At 36.4% G+C, this 20098-nt stretch overlaps 2 protein-coding genes across 2 annotated transcripts; both read right to left on the reverse strand.

Annotated features, from left to right (window-relative positions):
- Positions 1–2690: 2690 nt before the first annotated feature.
- Positions 2691–5504, reverse strand: LOC127073415 (dual specificity protein phosphatase 1). Its single transcript, XM_051014566.1, has 5 exons — positions 5389–5504; positions 5094–5237; positions 4869–5004; positions 3616–3736; positions 2691–3045 (listed from the first exon to the last, which is right to left on the reverse strand). The coding sequence occupies exons 2-5, from the start codon at positions 5220–5222 to the stop codon at positions 2868–2870; spliced, it is 564 nt and encodes a 187-aa protein (XP_050870523.1). The 5' UTR covers positions 5223–5237; positions 5389–5504; the 3' UTR covers positions 2691–2867.
- A 1536-nt stretch (positions 5505–7040) lies between these two features.
- On the reverse strand, positions 7041–8717 carry LOC127136054 (uncharacterized). Its single transcript, XM_051062659.1, has 4 exons — positions 8388–8717; positions 8242–8277; positions 7799–8020; positions 7041–7694 (listed from the first exon to the last, which is right to left on the reverse strand). The coding sequence occupies exons 1-4, from the start codon at positions 8715–8717 to the stop codon at positions 7041–7043; spliced, it is 1242 nt and encodes a 413-aa protein (XP_050918616.1).
- Between the last annotated feature and the right edge of the window lie 11381 nt (positions 8718–20098).

The following is a 20098-nucleotide window of genomic DNA, read 5'->3' on the forward strand; positions in this document are numbered from 1 at the left end:
GCCTAACCCAAATTGAGAAGATCGAGATGGGGGGATAACGCTAAAAGTGCAATTATCTTGTGCTTCAGAGATAAAGCATTCAGAGAAGTTGAGAGGAAGAAGACTACAAATGAGATACAAGCTTGAATTTATATTGGAGCAGTTGGTAGAATTTCACAAGATCATTAACAACTTACAAAATATTTAGGTAAAGATTTATGATGTGAACAAATATATAGTCTTGTTAAGCTCCCTGGATCCATTGAGCACTTCAAGGATGCTCTTATGTATGGTGAGGGAGATACTATCACTTTGAATTAAGTTCAGACCAAAAACTTGAAGGTTGACGATGACGGTGAAGACTTAAGTGACTCAAGAGCAAGGAGTGAGAGTAGAGAAAACTATAAAGGAAGTAGATCCATGTTAAATTTCAAGTTCAAGTCCAAGGGTTTTGATAAGTCAAAGTTTAAATGTTTCACTTGTAACAAAATCAGTCACTTAAAGAAGGATTGTTTCAAAAGAGGGAACAAGGTGATTCTGTTCAGATTGTGGTTGCTTCATATAAAGATGGTTATAAAAGTATTAGTGCATTAGTGGTAACAAGTTTGGAGACAGTGAAGAGTTAAATTATAGAGTCATATTTCTCTTATCACATGTGTCCAAGAAAAAATATTTTTAAATTGTGGAGCCGAAAAATGTGGAGTTGTTTAATTCAAAAAACAATAAGGCTGGTAAAGTTCATGGTACTGGTACAATCAAATTAAAAATGTTCGATGATCGTGAGTTTTTTTTACGCAATGAGAAGTATGTTACTTAAGCGAATTTTTTTTCCATAAGGATATTTGATGATCTAAGCTATAACACTAGTATTGAATTTAGGATGTTGAAAATTTATCATGGTACTTTTGTAATGGCTAAACGCAGGCTCCAATATGTAAGGGTTGTACTTTTGTAATGGCTAAACGCAGGCTCCAATATGTAAGGGTTGTATATTTGGAATGGTTCCATTGTTATTGGTCATGTATCATTAGCTATCCAAGACCTTATTGACAAATCTAAGTTGTGATATTTGAGATTATGACCTGTTGGTGAAAGAGGTTTAGTTGAACTTGTTAAAAAGAATTGCTACATAGTGAAAAATTGAATAAACTAGAATTTTGTGATAATTGCATTCTAGACAAACAATACATAGTGAAGTTTAAGAATGTTATGCATAATTTTAATCAATCTTTTAAATATGTTCACTCATATCTATGGATCTTACGAGGGTGGCAACTCACTACGATTGATTCAATTTCATCTCTATTGATGAATTCTTTAAAAGAGTATGAGTCTAAATTCTAAAAATTAAAAGGGACACCTTTGGAAATTTAATAAACCATATACTCTTACAGGAAATCATTAAAAATTAAAAGGGATTAGATCTTCAAAGTAATAAAAAGTTTTTGAAAATGTATTTCCGAAGACTTTTCAGAAATACATTTTCAAAATAATTTAAATCATTAAAATTGGGTGACTCAGAAACGAATGAATTATGTTACCTGAAATGAAGTGTGTTCAGAGATATATCTTTAAAATCTGAAGATATTTTTAGATTTTTAGATGATGATTAAATAGTATATAAGGTGTATTAAAAAATGTTTTATCTCACTCAAACCTATGAATTAAGTCATAGTTTTGACTAAATGGAACCCAAACCGAAACATGTATACTTCTAATTTATATCAAGAAAGTGTGGGCATCCAACATTGAGTTTGGCTAATTGGGTAGTGTTTTTATGTGCATCGCTTGGAATATAAAAAATACTTTAAAAGAAAGTTGAAGAACACTCAAACAGTTGCAGTTATTTAAAAATCTTGTACAGATATTTTAATATTTCTTTTCTCAAAATTATTTTTAAATATATTTAGGATTGATGAACCAAACCAATTTGAATATAGTTTAAAATTCGATTCCACAACTAAATCATTAAATATGAATAAAAAATAAATTTATAAATTAAAATAAATTGATTATTTACCGTCGACTCATTAACTCAACTCAATTATATATGAAAAGAGTTATATTAACTCTAAGAATAGATTTAAAGACATACTTTAAATCTTAATCTTCTATTTTCTTTTAAATCTGACGGATGGTTTTAATTGATTATTTATATTCTCATGTGAACAAAATATTTCTAAAAATAATTACACAAATAAAAACTACATCATATTAAAAAAATAATATATACAACAATTAAAGATTAAGTTTCTTTTATTTAATAAAATTCTTATATCAAATAAAAATGTCCAAGGATTTTTGAGAAAAAGTTAAACTTCAATCTTATAATTTTTATTTATTTTTCTAAATATTTTACTTAAAAACAATATTAGTTTAAAATATAAAATATAAAAAAAAAATAGACTTTAAAAAATAATTTTTAAATCTGTTAAGTAAACAAACAAAATGATTCTAACGAGATAAATTTAATTAGTTATATTTTGTTTGTGAACTTTAAATGAATCGAGCTTGAATTTTAAAAAAAAAAATCAAACTCAAATCGAGTATTAAAGTGAACCAATATTTATCAAGTCGAACCGAGTTGAGGAAAATTTGACTCAACTCGCCTCATTTTCCAGCTATCTAGATATGATAACCTCAAACAAATTATTACAAAATCCTTTTTACTTGCTTTGTCATGCGCGCACACACACGGCTAGATAACAATATTAATTACAAGTCAAATTTTCTTAGATTAAGCAATAAGCATCGTCGTAAATGCTTTTAAGCAAAGTGACTTCCGGATTTTTTACAAGCTTTTTCACATGTTAAATGTAAATCGTAAATGTATTTTGTTGGCTATGGCTATAGAGGTGTATCAGTTTAAAAATATATATGTTTGATACTTAATGGTATTCAATATTAATGCAGTTTTCACCTTGAAGAGATTTCTCAAAGTCTTCCAGCTGACGAATGAAACCACGGTTAGGAGCTGCTTTTGGTCTTTTGTTCTTTACATGTTGTAGAGCTTCAGATAAGCTCATTCCACGATACTTCATCAGATATGCCACAATGATGGTCACACTGCAAGGTGGAAATAATTTAGAACCAGATTTTCCAGTTGATCAAATGAAAAAGGAAATAGTCAAATGAACAATACAAATATCAAGATTCTTTTTTTAAGTTCCAATATGAACATTAAGAAAGGAAAATGCTGCATGAACTTTGTGCAGAATTTAAGTCACAGGCTTGAAGTAAACAAGGACATAATCATCATTTATGAATCTCCAGCTCCATGCTTAACTTTCACTCTACAACAACAACACAGAATTCTCCCACTAAGAATGGTCGGCTACATAGACCAAACGATGCCGTAATGTTCTATATCTTATCTCCATCAAACTCATTAATAATTTTTCTTATAATTTTTTTAGGTCTTCTTCCGTCTCCACGCGCTACTCCTAGTTTATTGTTTGAGAAACAACATTCTAGAAATTTAAACCAAAACAAAACAAAACAAAAAAGCCATAAAAGTAAAACAGGTTTCAAATAAGTTATTGCCACATGTCTTAAGCAAAATCATAGTTTTCACAAAGAACAAGAAGTGATCCCATGTTTTAAACAAGGGAGAAAGATTGGACCAATGAAACTTACCTCCTTGATCTTCCAGCATAACAGTGAACCAGAACATATCCACCGTTTTTTTTGGCTTCGTCAATAAATTCAAAACAGTCGTTGAAGTATTGTGTTAAGTTGGTATCCTCTTTGTCAGCAACTTCCTCAATTTTCCAACAAAACTGTAACTTTAGTATGGATACAATACAGTCTTACATGCGTAAATTACTTAAGACAAAAATGCATTACAAACTCAGATCATTCATAATTAGAGTGTAATCAATATAATCATAACCAACTTTAATTACAAGCAACAAGGATCTCAAATACGGATCAGTCTTACATAGTAGAACACAATACAACACGAGTCTGTTAAAAGACAATTGATATTCTGAGATGATAGATCATCTATATCTATTCTATACAATAAAACCAATTGGTTCTACAAAATACAATTTCTAAGATAGACAGAAATATTTTGACAGCAACTAACAGCAAATATTAGTAAAAAACCTCTCTTTCGTCAAAAGTGTCAAGTCCTGGAAGAATCTCAACTCATACTAAACTGTTCAAGATCAAAATACAGACTTTCAAAAAAGCCAACAAAACATTGTCTAAAGCACACAATGGTCATGGGAACGGGGTTGGTTTTGATCACCATTAGATTCGCCTCCCTAAACCCACCCCATCCTGGCCGAAATGAAAAATGGCTACCCAAACCTGTCCTAATCGGGGTTCTGGAAGACTCATCCTACCCTGACTTTTCTTCTTTTTACCCTACTTTAACATTATTTCTTTAAACTAACCTTATATTAAATAAAATGCAACTCAAATAATCCATAAACATGGAAATAACTAAGAACTCCGATAAAGTAACAAAAGTTAACAACCAAATCATCTTTCTAATACAAAGGAAACGGTCTGTTGCCGCGAAAAAACGGTATCGGAAGGTGACGATACTGATACTATTATTCACCATTTTTATGATAAAGAACAAACTATGGTTAATTCACACCGCGACAACCGCAATCAGTGTCGCAACACCTATACCCACCGAAATCGCAAAAGTCTTTGCACAGCCGTTATTTAAAACTTGCAAATACATAAGCTCAGCCTTATATTTTAACTAATATTGGAACTTAATTAACATTGCTCTTTGTTTAGTCCAAAATATAAAGAATTCACTTGCATTAATTCCATAAACTCAAAATCAAAACATCACCAAAACCAAAATCAAAAAACATAAAACATCATCAAAGTCAAAATCACTTCACTGATCATCACAATCTTACCATCTATAACCTTATAGACAAAATCTCCAGGATGTGCAGGTGCAATTTTCCCAGCCACAGTCAAAATATGTGTAACATTAACATTCTTCAAACCAACCTTGTTCCCCGCAGAACCAATCGAACCCAAAAAGAGACCCTAAAAAAAATTCATCCTTTTTTACAATATCCATAAGAATAATCACGATAACAAAATGCAATTAATTAATTGAATCAGTAAGTAACTACCTCGTCAATTTCGCATGGAATATTATCCTCTTTTAGCGATTTATTCAGAAGCACAACCTTCAAAATTACTGCTATTTGTTTCTTCATCGATTCATCGAATTGATTCATAGCTTCTGACGTTGCCGCCATTTCAAAATTCTCTCCCTTCAGAGAAACAATGAAATTCAAACGAATTAAATACTAATATGAGTGGCAATGCAGCATGAAAGAAAGGATTCAAGGTTTCGGTGTAAAGAGAGTGTGAGAATGCGATGTAAAGGTGATTTGATAATCAGCGAAAGGGAGAAGAACTCACCAACAAAGTCAAAATGGTGGATTTTGGTTTTGTTGCCAAAATAATTTGATCCAACTACTTTCGTTATTCCCTATTTATTTTTAGGAATTAATTGAAATACTATACCAGAAGTTACGTTAGATATTAAAATAATTTTTATTTTAAAAATCTATAAAGTAATATAAATGGGTGATGATGATGAATCGATATTACATGATAATTAATCATAAATAAAAAATAAAAATTATTTTAGGTTAAATGCATTTTATGTAATCTATTTTAATTTTTTAATATTTTAATTCTTTCCTTAAACTTTTCAGTTTTGTTTTTCATTATTTAACAATTTTTTGATTTTTTTTCTCTTCCTTTCTAATTACATTGCATTGATGTGGCAGTTTAATATTGGTCGAATTTTTTTTGGAATTAAGAAATGCATGGTATACCATGCGAAAATACTAAATGGTCTACAGATGTTAGAGATACATCTTCGGACGCACTCAATACACACAACGTAGGCTAATCTGAGTGACATCTTATTAGTTGAGTTCTTTTTAAAATTGAAGATGCATCTCTAGAATATATTCGTAGATGCATTTTCGTAACGTATGTACAACAATATCAGAGGTAGAAATCAAAAACTTGTAATTTGACAAAATAAAATTAACATTCATAACATAAAATAAGCATTACATAAATGATTTTAACATAAAATGCAACATTTCACTTCAATATCCAGGTAGATGCTTCAACATATTCACAATATCTTTGATCGATCTTGAAATCGTTGCTTCCAGATCGAGCGGAACTTTTGTTTCAAAACGGAAAAATATATTTCACATAGCCCTTACATCCGCACTTGTCTTGAGCTCAAAGTTTGTTGAACTCAACCTTCCCCCCGTTGTCAATCGACGGTGAACGGTACTCGAACTTCATAATTTTTCGATTGTCTCCATAAGGTAGGGGATTTTGAATTTTGTATTTCAGATCTGCAAGAGAGGTGTACTTGTTGATCTTAAACTTTCGTCTGAATGTCACGGTGGAGAATGAGACATTTGTGACATACCAAATGATGTTTATTTGTGACGTTTGAGACATTTTCAGTTTGTGTGAAATAAAAAACAAGAGCACTTTAATTTATAGAAGCTGTAGATAAATATGGACCATTCAAAATCTAACATGCTGACTCCGGAGATATATCTCCAGTTCCACACCCTATTATCTTGTTCCAGAGATACATCTCCAGAATCTCTCTTGAACAGGCAGAAAATAGAGCCTTTGAAAACAGAACCTAATTGAATACTTTGTTTGACAATGAACAAATGTTGTGGAAAAGATAATAAAAAAATGTTAAAATATTAAGAAATTGCATATATTACATTTCATTAATATTAAGACATAATTGCATACACTTATTTGTCCGACTAAACAGAAAATTAAAACGAATCGAAACATTTGTCGCCGACTAAATCTATGGGTGATACCCCCTTTGACTTTTATGCATTTGATTCTCTTTCAATGTTGCTCAATTTCTCGAACTTTTGCATCCTTTCCACAAAATGGTCCAGCCAAGTCTCGACTTTTGTTGTTGAATGAGTTACCCACTCTGGTGATGTAAGTGGTGTAGGGCACCCCGGTTTCAAGTAAACTTGAACAAAATGTCGTGATTTTGAAATTCACCCAATACATATAATACGATCATTTGGATTTTGAGGTGGCACGGTGTCCAGTGAGAAAAAGGTTTCCGAAAAACCGTATCGTATAAGATCAATACACACTCTATCGTACGGACATGCTATGAGGTGACCCATTTCAGAGAAGCACATCCATTTTTCCTCCGGTACTGGTCCACTAAGGCAAAGAACAAGAGACTCATAAACTTCATCGAAGTTTTCTTTCTTTCTGTATAGTTGTGTGTATGATTCTTTATGAGTCATCAACTCTTGGATAAGTTGATGATGGACAAGTGTTTGATTATCTTCTCCTTTACCAAGTAAATTTGAAACAGCTCGATAACCATAATTATCATCCCCCTTAACATTGACAATCCACTCGATATATTTGTGCATAAAAAGCGGCATCTCGTCAATGAATAAAATCTTTGGTGGAGACGGCAAAGGAGGTGGTTTGCTAATGCGAGCTCCTTTGAAAACACTTTTTTGATATTTTGGAGTTGGCGAGTTCGAAAAAACATTTTTAACATGTTCAAAAAATGAATGAGACTGCACTGTTGAAGTGTCACTCAGTGTAGGCTTGAGCGTCTTCGGATCACCTTTTGTTTTTGTCGGTTGAGAGGGTGGTTTCAAGTCAGTGGTTTCTAGATAAGCAATCTTCCTCAATTGTTCTTTGATGTGGAGTTTAATGTTGTCACCGACTTTCAAAAATCTCTCTTGTATCACTTTCCATTCGGTTAAGATAGATATATCCGATTTACCATCGTGTCATCAAACCTAAGCCTCTTCCAGTGAGTTAAAACCTCATCCATTATTATCGGACTACCAAGTTTCACCTTTTTTGCAATAACACAAGCACATGGGAGACCATATGTTTTCACAATTATGTATACACATTTTGCGCTATCAGAGCCTACATTATCAGTTTGTTTAGCTTCATGAAAAATATAATTTAAACTCGCTCGAGATATGTTGTCGACCAACTGAGAATAAAGATTGTTGTCTTTAAATCTGTGTTCCAAAAGTGTGATGCTCCGACCAAATGATGTTTGTATCTCATTATGTTGGTTCTAAATCATTTGGTTCACGGAGTCCCAATCTTTACACAAATCTCCCTTACTATTTCTCAATCAATTCTTCAATGTAGCATCGGCAAACTCAACTCGGTTAAGAATTTTCCTTTACACAAATCTCCCTTACTAACCTGACCGGTCCAAGCACAAACAATTTTCTCCTTCACCTGGTCAGAATTGTGCTTTCGAGATATTTCTACAAATCACGATATTTTTCGCACACTTTCCTGAAATGCATAACGGAATCAGAATATAATTCTTTAGCGGAAGAAATTACTATATGCTTCCATGCATCCATTATTTGTTCCACAGTCATACCCTCATTCACCATTTTTCCATCTTTGGCCTTTATATGTTTCATCCCTACCGCGGGTTTAACCCATCTTTTCACATTCTTTGTTATGTGATACCTACAAAGTAATGCATACAAATTAGGAAATACCTTTGCAACCGAATTCATCAAGGAGGTATCACGATCGATAACAATCACTTTAGGAATCTCTTCTTGGTCCTTCAACATTTCCAGACACACCTTCAAGGTCCAAGTAACATTCTCTTTTTTTTCGCTCTCTAGAAATGTCTTCTTAGTAGAGGAAACACCGACCATTTTAAATAATGGAAGTATATACTTATTTCTCTTGCACGTTGAATCAAGTATGAGCATAATAGAAAATATGTTGAACAACTTGATGGAATGAGGATGAGTCCAAAATATATCTCTAACGGTAACTCCATCCTCGCACGTACGGTACCCAGACACATACATGTTATCATCCAACAGTTTCAAGAGTTGTTACATTTTAGTTATATCCCCCTTCAACGCTTTGCTAGTTTTGTATCAGATATTGTACACTTGGTTGATATTTGAGATATTTTTTGGTATTTTACGTTTCAAAGTTGCAAGTATATTTTTCGGTTGAACCAAATTCAATGTCATATCAGTAACACATTCCTTCTCTTTCGGCATGATACATCACTGTAGGTGCTTGATTGGCTGCATTATATGGTAAAACACTAGCTGGATTCTAATGTCTTGACTGATGTCATGACATGGTGTGTATGTGTGACTGCATTGTAGGTTAGAATATCTAACTGTACTCTGATGTCTTGACCGATGTCATGACACACTTGAGTAGTTACTGCAGGATTAGCTAATACAGGATTTATTGAATGTCAAACTGGATGATGTGACATTTATACCTGTCAGCAGATACTAAGGAATAGAACAGCTGGTGTTCTGTTAGAACTTAGTATTTATTTCCAGTCTGGTTATCAAGGAAAGACCAGACCTGGCATAAGGCCTACTGACTGAATGTCAAACTGGATGTTATGACATTCATCATATACTGAACAGTAGACAAAGTGGTGTTCTGCTATACTTCAGCATGTTACTTAGTCTGTTCTTCAAGAGGATAACAGAACTGACTTAAGGCCAGATGTGTAAATGTCAAATTGGATACTTTGATATCTATTAATGTAAGTTGTTACTGTAGTATGGTCATTTTGGTCATATACAGGTCAGCAAAATTGTACAGTCTGTTTTCTGGAAAAACAGACTTAGCATATGATCCTTGATGTCAAGCTGAATGCCGTGACATTCATTCCTGACAGCATATGCTATATTGTAGGTTGTTCAGTTTTCTGTTTCAGCTTTTTCTCAGGCTATTCTTCAGGGATTCAACAGCTTAGAGAAAATCCAGGAAATCAACAACCAAGCTACATTTAATGAACCTAACAAATAGCCTATTTGTTAGTAACCTAGATGTTGAATTTATGGGAACTCGCGTGACCTTAAATTCAGGAGAATACAAGTGCAAAAGCCCAGGTACTGCAATATAAAAGGAAGTCGTTCCTTCATTCAGTTTTGGGGGTTTTGAGGCGTGAAGATTTAGTGTGTCCATCATACTTCACTGCTGTATTTTTGTGAGTCTTGTATTAGACATATATTGTAAGCCAAGCCTTTATCACATTGATGATTGCTTTGGCATAGGGTGTTCATTGAGTTGTAAGTGTTGTGTCGCTCAAAGCTTTTAAGCGTGAGTGCTGTGTATCTTGATTAAAGCTGTTAAGCACAATCAAGAGTTGTTTGAAGTGTGACTTCAAAGTTGTCTTTAATATTGATTAAAGGTAGTAATCACTGAGGTGATTGAGGGGGAGTGAGTAGGAACTCTGATCTTAGAGTAAGATTGAAATTGCATTGGGTAGGGATTAAGTGACAAGTTGTAAACGGGTGAGTTTAGCTTTGAATTAATACTACTGATAGTGGATTTCCTCCCTGGCTTGGTAGCCCCCAGATGTAGGTCATGTTGGACTGAACTGGGTAAATAATTACTTGTGTTATTTACTGCACTTACTTTTAAGTTCTGCATAATTCTTGTCTGTGCAGAATTGGATGTCATAACAACCCGTGTGACATCTAAAGTCTGATAACTAGAATTTCAATTGGCATCAGAGCAGGCACCCTGCCTGTGAATTTCTGGGTGAGATCTAGGGAAGTTACTTTCTAGTACCATGGACAAGGATATAGGACACTCAAATAGACCACCCATGTTGGATGGATCTAATTATGATGACTGGAAGCCTCGTATGATAGCCTTCTTAAGGTCTCTAGATAGCAAAGTCTGGAGAGCTGTCAACAAAGGATGGGAACATCCAATGAAGACAGGTGAAGATGGAGTCAGTGTGCAGATTCCTGAAGAAGAGTGGGACAAGGAGCAAGAGGCATTAGCTCTTGGAAATTCCAAGGCCTTGAATGCATTGTTCAATGGAATCAGTAAGAACATCTTCAGGCTGGTGCACCACTGTAAACTAGCTAAGGAAGTTTGGGATACCCTCAAGGTAACTCATGAAGGTACTTCCAAGGTGAAGATGTCCAAACTTCAGATGCTGACCACCAAGTTTGAAAATCTGAGGATGAAAGAGGATGAGACTATTCATGACTTTCACATGAATATTCTTGAAATTGCAAACACCTCTGGTGGACTAGGTGAGAAAATGGCTGAAGAGAAACTTGTAAGAAAGATTCTCAGGTCCTTGCCTAAGAGATTTGCTATGAAGGTCACAGCCATAGAGGAGGCGCAGGACATCTGCAATATGAAGGTGGATGAGCTCATTGGTTCTCTCCAAACCTTTGAAATGGGCTTGTGTGAGAATGCTGAAAAGAAGAACAAAAGCGTAGCTTTTGTATCTAATGCTGAAGAAGAGTCAGAAGCAGGATATACTGAAGGTGATGAAAGTATATCAGAAGCCTTAGCCATGCTTGGGAGACAGTTCTACAAGTTCGTGAAGAAGATTGATCAAAGAGTGAGACCTAATGTCAAGAACATCCCGTCTGACATCAGAAAAAGATCAACTTCTGAAGAAAAGTTCAACCAAGGCAAGGGAATCCAGTGTCATGGTTGTGAAGGGTATGGACACGTCAGAGCTGAATGTCCTACTTATCTCAAGATGCAAAAGAAGGGGCTAACTATCACATGGTCTGAAGGAGATTCTGAAAGTGAATCTGAAGGAGAATCTGCCAAACATGTCACTGCACTAACCAATGTTTGTGCCTCTGATGATGACTCAAGTGCAGATGAACTGACCTTTGATGAACTTGCTGCAGCCTATAAGAAGCTGTGTACCACCAGTGCAGAAGTCCGTGCACAAGGAGAAAAACAGAAGAAACTCATCAAGGAACTGGAAGATGAGAGACAAAAGCATCTGACAGCCATAGAGGGTCTAAATGGTGAGATAGCCTTGCTGACCTCCAAGCTGAATCAGATGACTAAATCCATCTGAATGATGAACAAGGGAACTGACACCTTGGAAGAGATTCTAAAGGTGGGACAGAAGTCTGGAACCAAATCTGGCCTAGGATTTGGGAAAAGATCCTCAGCTGAACACAAACGCCCAAAGGCTAAAGTTCAGAAGTTCAAGCGGAAGTCAAAGCCAATGTCTCAACATCGGGGAACTAAGATGAATAATCATCAGAAAAGGAAATACCAGGAGTGGAGATGTCACCACTGTGGTAGGCTTGGACATATAAAAGCCTTCTGCTACTGGCTTCATGGTTTCCCTAACCAAGCCTCGCATGTCAGGCCTAAGCATAAGACATATAAGCGCTATGTCCCCATCAAGAAGCAACAATGGTATGCTAGGTTAGCACACACAGCTCTAAGGGCTTCTACCAGAGAAGACTGGTACTTTGACAGTGGATGCTCAAGACATATGACTGGTATGGAAAATCTACTGGTGGATATTCAACCTCACACTACCAGCTATGTGACCTTTGGTGATGGTGCCAAAGGAAAAATAAAAGGTGTGGGTAAGCTGGACTGCTCTGGAGTTCCAAAACTGAATAATGTACTGTTAGTAAGAGGACTGACTGCAAATCTCATAAGCATAAGCCAGCTGTGTGATCAAGGTTTCTATGTTCAGTTTACTAAGGAGCTGTGCATTGTGACAAATGGTGACAATCAGGAAGTTATGAGAGGAACCAGGTCCAAAGATAACTGTTATCTGTGGGAACCTAAAGTCTCTAACTTTTCCACAATATGCTCCTCAGCCAAGGAAGAACAGGAGGTGAAGCTGTGGCATAGACGTCTTGGACATCTCCACTTACGGGGAATGAAGAAGATTATATCAAAGGAAGCAGTCAGAGGAATTCCAAAGCTGCTTATTGATGAAGGAAGAGTCTGTGGAGAATGCCAGGTGGGCAAGCAAACCAAGATGTCACATCCGAAGCTGGGACATCCTACAACTTCCAGAGTTCTGGAACTGTTGCACATGGACTTAATGGGACCTATGCAGGTTGAAAGTCTTGGTGGGAAGAGATATGTTTACGTTGTGGTTGATGACCATTCTAGATACACGTGGATAAGCTTCATCAAAGAGAAGTCAGATACATTTGATGTCTTCAAAGACCTGTGCATCAGACTTCAAAGGGAAAAGGACAGTTGTGTGGTCCGGATTAGGAGTGATCATGGTACGGAGTTCAAGAATTCCAAGTTTGATGAGTTTTGCTCGTCTGAAGGAATAAGTCATGAGTTCTCCTCCCATATAACTCCCCAGCAGAATGGGATAGTTGAAAGAAAAAATAGAACTATTCAAGAATCTGCCAGAGCAATGATTCATGCAAAGAAGCTCCCCATGCACTTTTGGGCTGAAGCGATGAATATCGCGTGCTATGTTCACAACAGAGTCACCTTGAGAAAAGGAACCTCCTCCACTCTATATGAAATATGGAAAGGCAGAAAACCCACAGTGAAGTACTTTCATATCTTTGGAAGTAAATGCTACATTCTCACAGATCGTGAACAAAGAAGGAAGCTGGATCCCAAAAGTGATGAGGGTATATTTCTAGGATACTCCACTAACAGCAGAGCCTACAGAGTGTTCAACTACAGGACCAATGTCCTGATGGAATCCATAAATGTTATTGTGGATGATAAAGAGGAAGGGATCGATGTCATGGAGGATGTTGAAACATTCCTTGACAGTTCAACTGACATTCCAGTCAAGTCTGAAGAAGTACAGGAACCTCCTCCTGAATGTGAAGTAGATGCAACCACCAAAATGCCATCTATCAGAATTCAGAAAGACCACCCTAAGGATCTTATCATAGGGGATCCTAATAGTGGTGTGACTACCAGGTCACGGGGAATAAGCTCAAATTCCTGTTTTGTATCCAAGGTTGAACCAAAGAATGTGAAAGAAGCCCTGACTGACGAATACTGGATCAATGCCATGCAAGAGGAACTTGAGCAGTTCAAAGGGAATGAAGTATGGGAGCTAGTTCCAAGACCTAAAGGGACCAACATCATTGGTACCAAGTGGATCTACAAAAACAAATCTGATGAGAAAGGAGTAATTACTAGGAATAAAGCAAGACTAGTAGCTCAAGGATACACTCAAGTTGAAGGGGTTGATTTTGATGAGACATTTGCTCCTGTGGCTAGGCTTGAGTCCATCAGATTGTTGTTAGGGGTAGCATGCATTCTGAAGTTTAAACTATTCCAAATGGATGTGAAGAGTGCATTCTTGAATGGCTACTTGAATGAAGAAGTCTATGTGGAACAACCTAAAGGGTTCTGTGATCCTAACCAACCTAAGCATGTATACAAGTTGAGGAAAGCCTTGTATGGGTTGAAACAAGCACCTAGAGCATGGTATGAAAGGTTGACCGATACAGAAAAGGTGGAATAGATAAAACCTTGTTTGTGAAGGATGAAGACGGCAAAATCATGATTGCTCAAATCTATGTGGATGATATAGTCTTTGGTGGTATGTCAGAATAAATGGTAACACATTTTGTTCAACAGATGCAATCTGAGTTTGAAATGAGTCTGGTTGGGGAACTAACCTACTTTCTTGGAATGCAAGTCAACCAAATGGAGGACTCTATGTTTCTCTCCCAAAGCAAGTATGCCAAAAACATAGTTAAGAAGTTTGGTATGGATAATGCTAGGCACAAAAGGACTCCTGCTCCTACTCATCTGAAGTTAACCAAAGATGATGGAGGGCCTAGTGTTGATCAATGCTTGTATAGAAGCATGATATGCAGTCTACTATATCTAACTGCAAGTAGACCTGACATTTCTTATGTAGTTGGAGTGTGTGCGAGATACCAAGCAGAGCCTAAGGTGAGCCACTTGAATCAAGTCAAAAGGATTCTCAAGTACATCAATGGGACTTGTGACTATGGGATGCTGTACTCACATGGGTCTGAGCCTGTCCTATCTGGGTACTGTGATGCTGACTGGGCTGGAAGTGCTGATGACAGAAAAATCACATCAGGAGGATGTTTCTTCTTGGGAGACAATCTCATATCTTGGTTCAGCAAGAAGCAGAACTGTGTATCCCTGTCCACTGCAGAGGCTGAATACATAGCTGCTGGAAGTAGTTGTTCCCAACTGGTGTGGATGAAATAGATGCTCACTGAGTACAATGTCACTCAAAATGTCATGACATTATTCTGTGATAATCTCAGTGCCATCAATATTTCCAAGAATCCCATCCAACACAGCAGGACCAAACATATTGACATTAGACATCACTTCATCAGAGATCTGGTGGAAGACAAGGTGATTACTTTGGAACATGTAGCCACTGAACTGCAACTGGCTGGCATATTTACAAAGGCTCTAGATGCTACTCAGTTTGAAAATTTAAGGGGCAAACTGGGAATATGTCTCTCTGAGACCTTATAGCAACTAATGATGTTTGGAATGTATTTATTGGAACTATGTTCTGATTGGTCAACAGATAATAGCTATACCACTTGCAACAAGTGTGGCAACAAGAGGGTAAGGAGACACCCTAACGTGAGAAGGCCTATGCACCTGCAGGAATTCAAGGACGCTGTTCATGCAGGAGTGGTTCTGGATGTCAGAAACAAAGTCATGGCATCTGATATGGTTGTACCTACTATGAAGCAAGATCAAGTGGGTGCTAACTTGGTTGAAACTGTGAAGTAAAACCAAGTTGGTAATTCTGTCATTTTTTTCTGTTGATATTGTTGACTTTGGCAACATTTTTGACAAAAAGGGGGAGTAACAGTAACAGGATACCCCAGACAACAGATTGGTCTGTTACAACAGACTCGTGACAGATTCGAAGAGTTTCCTTCCCCTGCAGCTGATGTGTTTTGTGAAGTTTTTATTTAACTTCCATGTGTGTGAGTGTGTTGCCACTCTGAGTGTATTAGCTAGGTTTATTTCCTGCTAGATGTGTGATTCCGCTGCTATGAACTCTGTTATGGGGATCAAAGTGTTTTAGCCAAAAATTTGCCAAAGGGGGAGTTTGTAGGTGCTTGATTGGCTGCATTATATGGTAAAACACTAGCTGGATTCTAATGTCTTGACTGATGTCATGACATGGTGTGTATGTGTGACTGCATTGTAGGTTAGAATATCTAACTGTACTCTGATGTCTTGACCGATGTCATGACACACTTGAGTAGTTACTGCAGGATTAGCTAATACAGGATTTATTGAATGTCAAACTGGATGCTGTGACATTTATACCTGTCAGCAGATACTAAGGAATAGAACAGCTGGTGTTCTGTTAGAACTTAGTATTTATTTCCAGTCTGGTTATCAAGGAAAGACCAGACCTGGCATAAGGCCTACTGACTGAATGTCAAACTGGATGTTATGACATTCATCATATACTGAACAGTAGACAGAGTGGTGTTCTGCTATACTTCAGTATGTTACTTAGTCTGTTCTTCAAGAGGATAACAAAACTGACTTAAGGCCAGATGTGTAAATGTCAAATTGGATACTTTGACATCTATTAATGTAAGATATTACTGTTGTAACACCTCAAAATTTGCCCTCCTCTAGTGGGACTAGCTTAACATATTGAATTTCATTTTTAGGACATTAGTCATTGCATCTTGGCATATCATGTGGAAACAATAAGCAAGTCGTCCTCCTAAGATAAAGAGGTTGAGATATTCAAGCTGAGGGTCCTATTGAATTGATCATTAGCCATCTGAGGGTTTGTGCCTCAAATTAGGGTTTCTTGGTTCCTCAAGGAGGTTGAGCTTGATCTTGGTAGCAATGGTACATCATCATCATCATGGTCTTGTCATCATCAAGAGATTCATTGCGCTTGATCAGATTCCTTGAGATTAGGGTTTTGACCTCTGGTCAACCCTAATCATCTGTATTGTGCCAATCAGGGCTTGTCAAGGAGATGAGGTCTTCATTGAGATGAGAGATCATCACATGGTTTTAATGATCTTGTGGAAGCTAGGGGTTCATGTTTGAGCCATTTCATCAGGAGTTTGAGGCTCAAGTTCATCAGTGCATAGTCAATTCATCTATCAGTCAACAAAAGTCAACCACAGGTCAACTGATGGATTTGGAGGTGGGAGAGGGTTAGAGACACTTCATTCATGTCCAAACAAGTTTCATTTGACATTTCAAACATCAACATTGAAGAAAATAAAGTCAGATGAAAACTTTCCAAAAATAGAAAGTGACTTGTAATTCAAAATTGCCAAAAATGGAAAGGTTTTCTCCTCAAAATTACATGTCCAAAAATGCTTCAAATGAAATTTTGTCCAACATGAAAGTTCTAGATCTTGTTCTCCCATTTCCAAAAAAGTCCAAGAATATGAATTTCTCATGTGTGGTTAGCAAAATATGATCAAATCATTGTCATTGGATTTTGAACTTCAAACTTGGATAACTTTCACACCACAAGGCCAAACGGAGTGGGGTTTTTTGCTACACTCTTGTTTTAACATGCTCTATCATAATCATGCATTACCATTCATCAAATCTAATCACAAAAATATTGCATTTTCCATGTGAATTGAATTTGAATTTTGGAGGGAAAAGTTGATTTTGAGAAATAAGCATTTTCCACACTTCCAATCAATGGCATTTGGTCTTAAACCTTATTTGGAGTGCATTTGGTCCATAACTCGTGCACTGTAGCAGCATTTCCATGCACATGAGGTGGATTAGCAATTTTGCATCACACTTGCATTTCACTTAAATTCATTTGCATTTGGCTAATTAGGATTAAGGTCTTGATTAACAGCACATATAAAACCATAATCCTAACTGAATTCACGATTGACATCTCATTTGCACCAGATCTAGATCCAATCACAAAATTGCACAAACTTTTCCTCTCCATTTTTCTGCAAAAAATTTCATAGAACTTGCATTGTTCTTCATTGGTCCAGCATCCACAAGCACTTTGGAGTTGAATTGAAGCAAACATTCATCATTTTCGAGCTAAATCAAGGACTGTTGAAGCATTGCATCTCCCATGGCAGTTGAGGTTTCAAGAATAATCGAGCATTGCTGAGCTGTTCTCTTGGAATAATGATGTGCATCTTGTAGATCTCTGATTCCTGATTATGCTGAACTTTAGATCTAGTGATTTCATGCAATATTGAAGAAGTTAGGTTGATTTTAAGTTTGGTTGATGAAACTTATTTTGATCGATGCATTTGATATGGTTAGAATTAGGTGAAATTGATGCTGGATTATTGATGTGTGTTGAAGGATGATTCGAGTGGTATATATTTCATGAATTTCTGGAATGATTTGTTCTTGACCTGGATGAACATGATGAACAAGCGATGAACATGTTAGGGTTTAGTTTTCCAGAATTGCTTTGATCCTGCCTGGCCGTGTTTTGCATGAATTCCGTTGTTTGTGTGCCATGCACCAACCATAGCGCGCCACCTCACTTAATGAAATGGTGTGTTTCATTAAGTGAGCGCCACATTCAAATTGCGCAGCGGTTCGATCCCGCTCCAAGGCAGTTCCACTTTGGCCTTTTGCATTTTTCCATCTCACTTGTACATGTTCATATATACTTGTTTCATTCATTTTTATTTTTTCTCCACACTTAAAAATTCATAACTCCTAAAATAATTGTCCAATTCACATGAGATTTTTTGTGCCATGTTCCTTATGATCTCTAGTATTTTATGGTGATTTTTACAAAAATTGTGCACGCCTGGATTTTTATATTGCCTAGGGTTTGTCCTTGCATGTCATTCATTGCACATTGCTTGCCATTCCTTTTGTGAAATCATGATGCTTGGTCCAATGGAGCTGAAAATTTGCATGCATAAACTAGAGATCCTAAGTGACATTTTGGCTTTGAGTTTTCTATTTTTGAATTTCTGGTTTGTGAGTTATGAGCTGATCATTGGAGGTGTGACAATGTGTGTCACACCATTTCTTGTCCAATTTGTGGAATTTCTTTACCATGCCTATTGAATGCCAAATAATCTTATTTTTTGCATGTTGATTCTTCTGGATGTTAAGTTTGAGTGTGAATTTTTGTGGATTTTTTGAGTGCATCTCCAATTTGTTTGAGAATTTCTTTTCTGTTTGACCATTTGTGGACTTTTTGTGAGTCATGATCTTATATGATTTGTTCAATTCTTGGTGTTTATCCCATGGACTTGAAATTTTGTGGAGTGATTCTAGACACATTGAAGGTTACCATGGCTTTGGTTTGATTCATTTATCATGTGTAGATTCTGTTTTAGGCTTGTGTGGAGTTGATGCATGAATTTGTACTTCCTTTGAGCTTGTTTTGCCTTGCCTTGACTTAGGGAATTTATTTGACATACTTCCACTTATCCAATTGACTTGAATTTTGGTATGATGATCATGTAATGAGTGCTGTTTAGCCATGATTTTTATTGGGATTTATTGAATTATTTTTGAGTTAGTTTGGATTGGATCATTCTGTTTGGTTCTATGAGGTTCAAACTTGCATGCTTTGTGCTCTTTGCCTTATGAAATGAAATTGGTTGATGATATGGATATGAGACCACTTGGATTTGTTTCTTATTTGATTGAACTTGATTTTTGATAGTTTTCATGTTCTGTTTTGGTTTATTGCTCCCATTTTGACCCTAGGCCATGTCCTAGTGGTTAGTGCTTAATGTTTGAGCTTTGTTTCAGGTCAAAGAGCACAATTGCTTATACTTGATGATGTGCACTCAATTGGAGTTGGTCCATTGCTTGTTTATGACTAACCTTGAGTTTGTTTTGTAGGCTTTGAGACTTGTACTTAGGCATTGTGGATTGCACCTTTGTGCATTGCTTTGCTTGTTTGTCTGTTTATGTACAGTTAACTGTTGACCATTAGCTTGTCTGTTTGACTGTTTGAGCTGTGTACTGATTATGTTAGATTGTTTTCAGGTACATTAGTTGCTATAGTTCATTGTGAACTTGTATTTGCTGTTGCTTGGTTGCTTAACCAATTGAGGTATAACTCACTGACTCCATGTAGTCTGGAAGACCTGGCCTGTTACTTGGTCAGGCACCTGTCTGAAGTCCTCCTTAAGAGGCAATGCTTGTGTTTGTTTATCTTTGTGCCAAGCAGGAAAAGACCTTTGTTAAGGCAATTGGCAGATACAAGAGATGTGCAATCCATCTCCTGCTATTCAGTTGAGTCATCCCTTTGCTCACACAACTGGTGTTGATGCATTGTGGATATTAACCCAAGATCCATGTT

This window comes from Lathyrus oleraceus, chromosome 4 (genome assembly GCF_024323335.1).
Source record: "Lathyrus oleraceus cultivar Zhongwan6 chromosome 4, CAAS_Psat_ZW6_1.0, whole genome shotgun sequence".
Classification (NCBI taxonomy): Eukaryota; Viridiplantae; Streptophyta; class Magnoliopsida; order Fabales; family Fabaceae; genus Lathyrus; species Lathyrus oleraceus.